Consider the following 2,942-nt stretch of genomic DNA (forward strand, 5'->3'; position numbering starts at 1 on the left):
TTATTTTTTGCCCCATTTTTATTATTTATCATTTCTTCCTCCTGTAGCACATTCAGTTTAGTCTTAAAAAATACATACACAAAATATATGTGCATAAAAAGAAGCTTCGATGTAGTAACGCGTGTCTGCTGGTGTAGAAGTTTGGTGATAAGTCCAAAAGGAAGCTTCGGTGGCTTTTGTTCTAGTACTTTCTTTCATTTAGAATTCTGCCCCTCTGTTGAGTTTTGTTGGGTCCATCTCTGAATGTTTCGGTTTGTAATTTGTTCTAGAGACTTCTTTGGTTGGATTGTGGTTGTGGCAATGGGTTTTACTCGCAGCGGGTTTTCCATTGATGCACCAGTTCACTATCCCCATTTGCTTTCCTTTCTCCTTCTAATTGTTGTCTGTATATAAGTCAAGAATCTTGTATTTCCGTTGAGCATTTAATGGAAAGGGGGGTCTAGCCTGGTTGGAAAAACAAATTAAATTACAAAAAATTACACACCATTCTTTGGCAGATGACATGAATGTTCCAGTCACATTCCTAGCACTGGGCAACATCTTCAGAGGAGGCATTGATGCCAGATTGCCCTATCTTTTTCAACGTCCAGAGATTCTCTAGGCAGACTTCATAATTCTTTTGTCTCTGATAGGCAGGGGAATCGGCTTTTGAGCTATATGAGGATGTTCCGATCCTTTGTACACCTTGAGGTGGGTAAATAGTCTTCTCCCCAGCTGCAAAATGTTCCAATGGTTCAGAAAAATACAGAACAGGTGAATTTGCTGGAAGTGAGTTGAAACTATGTGTGTTACGAGCATAGAGTAGACAGAGTTCAGAAAGCAAAGATAGGAGTTTCATCCAGTAATTTGCGTACACATGGTATTTGTAAAGTTATGTACCAACGAAAAACCAGCCGACAAGGTCTATTAGAATAAAATTATCTGCATTTCTAAATGTTGTCCAGCAGCAATATTCCTATGAACAGTAATAAGGGGAAGTTTCATGTTGAAGATCCTGATGCAGGGTCATATGCACAAGCATGGACCAAGGCCATCTCCTTTATATACCTCATACTCGACCATCGTGATTCTAAGAAATACTCACATGACTGCAGAATGAGCAAACATGAATGCAACTCTGGGACAATAAAATCACCTGATGCAACCAACTAGATTAAGAGCTAACAGCTGCTAAAAGATGATTTCTTACCCTGCCCTTAGGAAGCATGCCACGCACTGCATGCTCGATAATTCTCTCCGGAATCCTTTTCTGAAGCTGATCAAAAGTTTCTTCTTTCATTCCACCAGGCCGTCCAGAGTGCCTTTTATAGAGCTTTTGTGACCGCTTTTTACCAGAAACAGCTACCTTCTCTGCATTGACCTATGTAAACATAGAGTTCAGTGTGGAAGCTCAAAGAGCACAATGCTTACCGTATATGATTGACTCTTCAGTGATGCAGCGGTGAAAACATAAAAGTATATAATCTGGGTTTCAAGAATCAAAATGGCTTCGGTGCTTATTTTTAGTACTATGAAGTTTTTTTTTTATTTGGGGGGAAATGTGAGGGGAGTATCCTAATGTATTAAGACCGCGCGAAAAATACATACCACAATAACAAAAGCCCCCATGTCCACACTTGGAGTGTATGTGGGTTCATTTTTCCCTCTCATATGCACTGCAATGGCAGAAGCCATCCTGCCAAGAATCTTGTCCTCTGCATCGACAACATACCACGTCTTCTCGGTAGTTACGTGATCTGCAGCCTTAGGGTACCATGTAGTGTTCCATATGTCCTGCGCATAAATTACTTGGTCAGATTACTATACAGCAAAGGTTACACACACAAGAAAAGAACAAGCTATGGTGGCAGCACAGCATTGGAACGTAAATAAGATAATCATACTGAGTTTTTTTTCGAGAATATCATACTGAGATCTTATAATGAGCCGGAGCACGAGTAACATAGGTGAACGCCACGAACCAAAACAACATTTGCTTAACAATTTTCACTATATTGGTCGTGCTCTTGTTTGCATTTAGTCAACAGCCACTCCATGTTTGTCAATTTCATTTCGGAATCCGCGGTGACCACAAACTATCAGAACCTAATTTCAACAGTTTATTTATCGTCATGTATACCATATAATCATTGTACATCGACGGAGATTTTCCATGCAAAGAGTGGACTTAATCAAGATAGACTATGACGATGCAGTGAGTCGATGAAACTGAAAGAAGTCATCTGAGAGTTGTTGAAACGAATGGAGAACTACGCCCAAGAAATAAACTACTCCGTACAGTCCTACAGCAGATAAATCCGAGACTGCGGAAACTTCCTAGTTTGCGTGCATTGCCCAATTTCTAGCAGCATTGAACTGCAGGAAATAGGGGGAAAGGGATATAGAAATGGGGTCCTTACGGGGCCGCAGAGCTCGTCGCCCTCGAACATGAAGCGCTGCTCGCGTGGGACGAGCGCGGCGAGCGGCTGTCGCTTCTGTTTGTCGCTCTGCTCGCACCGCACCGTGAGGCCGGCGGGGACGGCGCGGCGGGGCGCGGGCCTCGCCGCGCGGCGTTGGCGCCTGTCGCCGGAGAAGGCGGAGGAGAGGAGCGCCGAGGCGGAGATGGCCGTAGCCATTGCAGCGGCGGCGTGAGCAGGAGGGGACGGCTGTGGATGGCCTCAGGTCGGTTTGGGTTCACTGAGAAGCCACTGGCATTTCGTTTCAGGGAGGCGAGGTTGTGTCAGTGGAGCGGATAAGAAAGGATATAGGAGACGAGAGGGAAGAGAAGAGGAAGGAGAAGAAGATGGGCTTTGTTTATGGGCTCCTTGGGAAATCTTGGTTGGCCCACTAGAGTACCATCTCCAGACATCTCCCCGACGAGGTCTTCGGCAGCTTTTTTTTTTCATTCGGACGATGAAAAATAGTCCAGTCGCGCCCCTAGAACCTCGTTTTCGCCCGGGTTT

At 44.3% G+C, this 2,942-nt stretch overlaps 1 protein-coding gene across 1 annotated transcript; it reads right to left on the reverse strand.

The window, feature by feature from the left end:
* Positions 1 to 390: 390 nt before the first annotated feature.
* On the reverse strand, positions 391 to 2,674 carry LOC124661400 (50S ribosomal protein L13, chloroplastic-like). The gene is made up of 4 exons (XM_047199257.1): positions 2,400 to 2,674; positions 1,588 to 1,773; positions 1,190 to 1,360; positions 391 to 714 (listed from the first exon to the last, which is right to left on the reverse strand). The coding sequence occupies exons 1-4, from the start codon at positions 2,613 to 2,615 to the stop codon at positions 598 to 600; spliced, it is 690 nt and encodes a 229-aa protein (XP_047055213.1). The 5' UTR covers positions 2,616 to 2,674; the 3' UTR covers positions 391 to 597.
* Positions 2,675 to 2,942: the final 268 nt, after the last annotated feature.

Source organism: Lolium rigidum, chromosome 6 (assembly GCF_022539505.1).
Source record: "Lolium rigidum isolate FL_2022 chromosome 6, APGP_CSIRO_Lrig_0.1, whole genome shotgun sequence".
In the NCBI taxonomy this organism is placed as follows: domain Eukaryota; kingdom Viridiplantae; phylum Streptophyta; class Magnoliopsida; order Poales; family Poaceae; genus Lolium; species Lolium rigidum.

Coding starts and splice junctions, on each gene's coding strand:
- LOC124661400 (XM_047199257.1), bottom strand. CDS start 2,615: ATGGCTACGGCCATCTCCGCCTCGGCGCTCCTCTCCTCCGCCTTCTCC. Junction 1,774..2,399: donor GCGACGAGCTCTGCGGCCCC/GTAAGGACCCCA, acceptor ATTTATGCGCAG/GACATATGGAACACTACATG. Junction 1,361..1,587: donor TGGGGGCTTTTGTTATTGTG/GTATGTATTTTT, acceptor ATGTTTACATAG/GTCAATGCAGAGAAGGTAGC.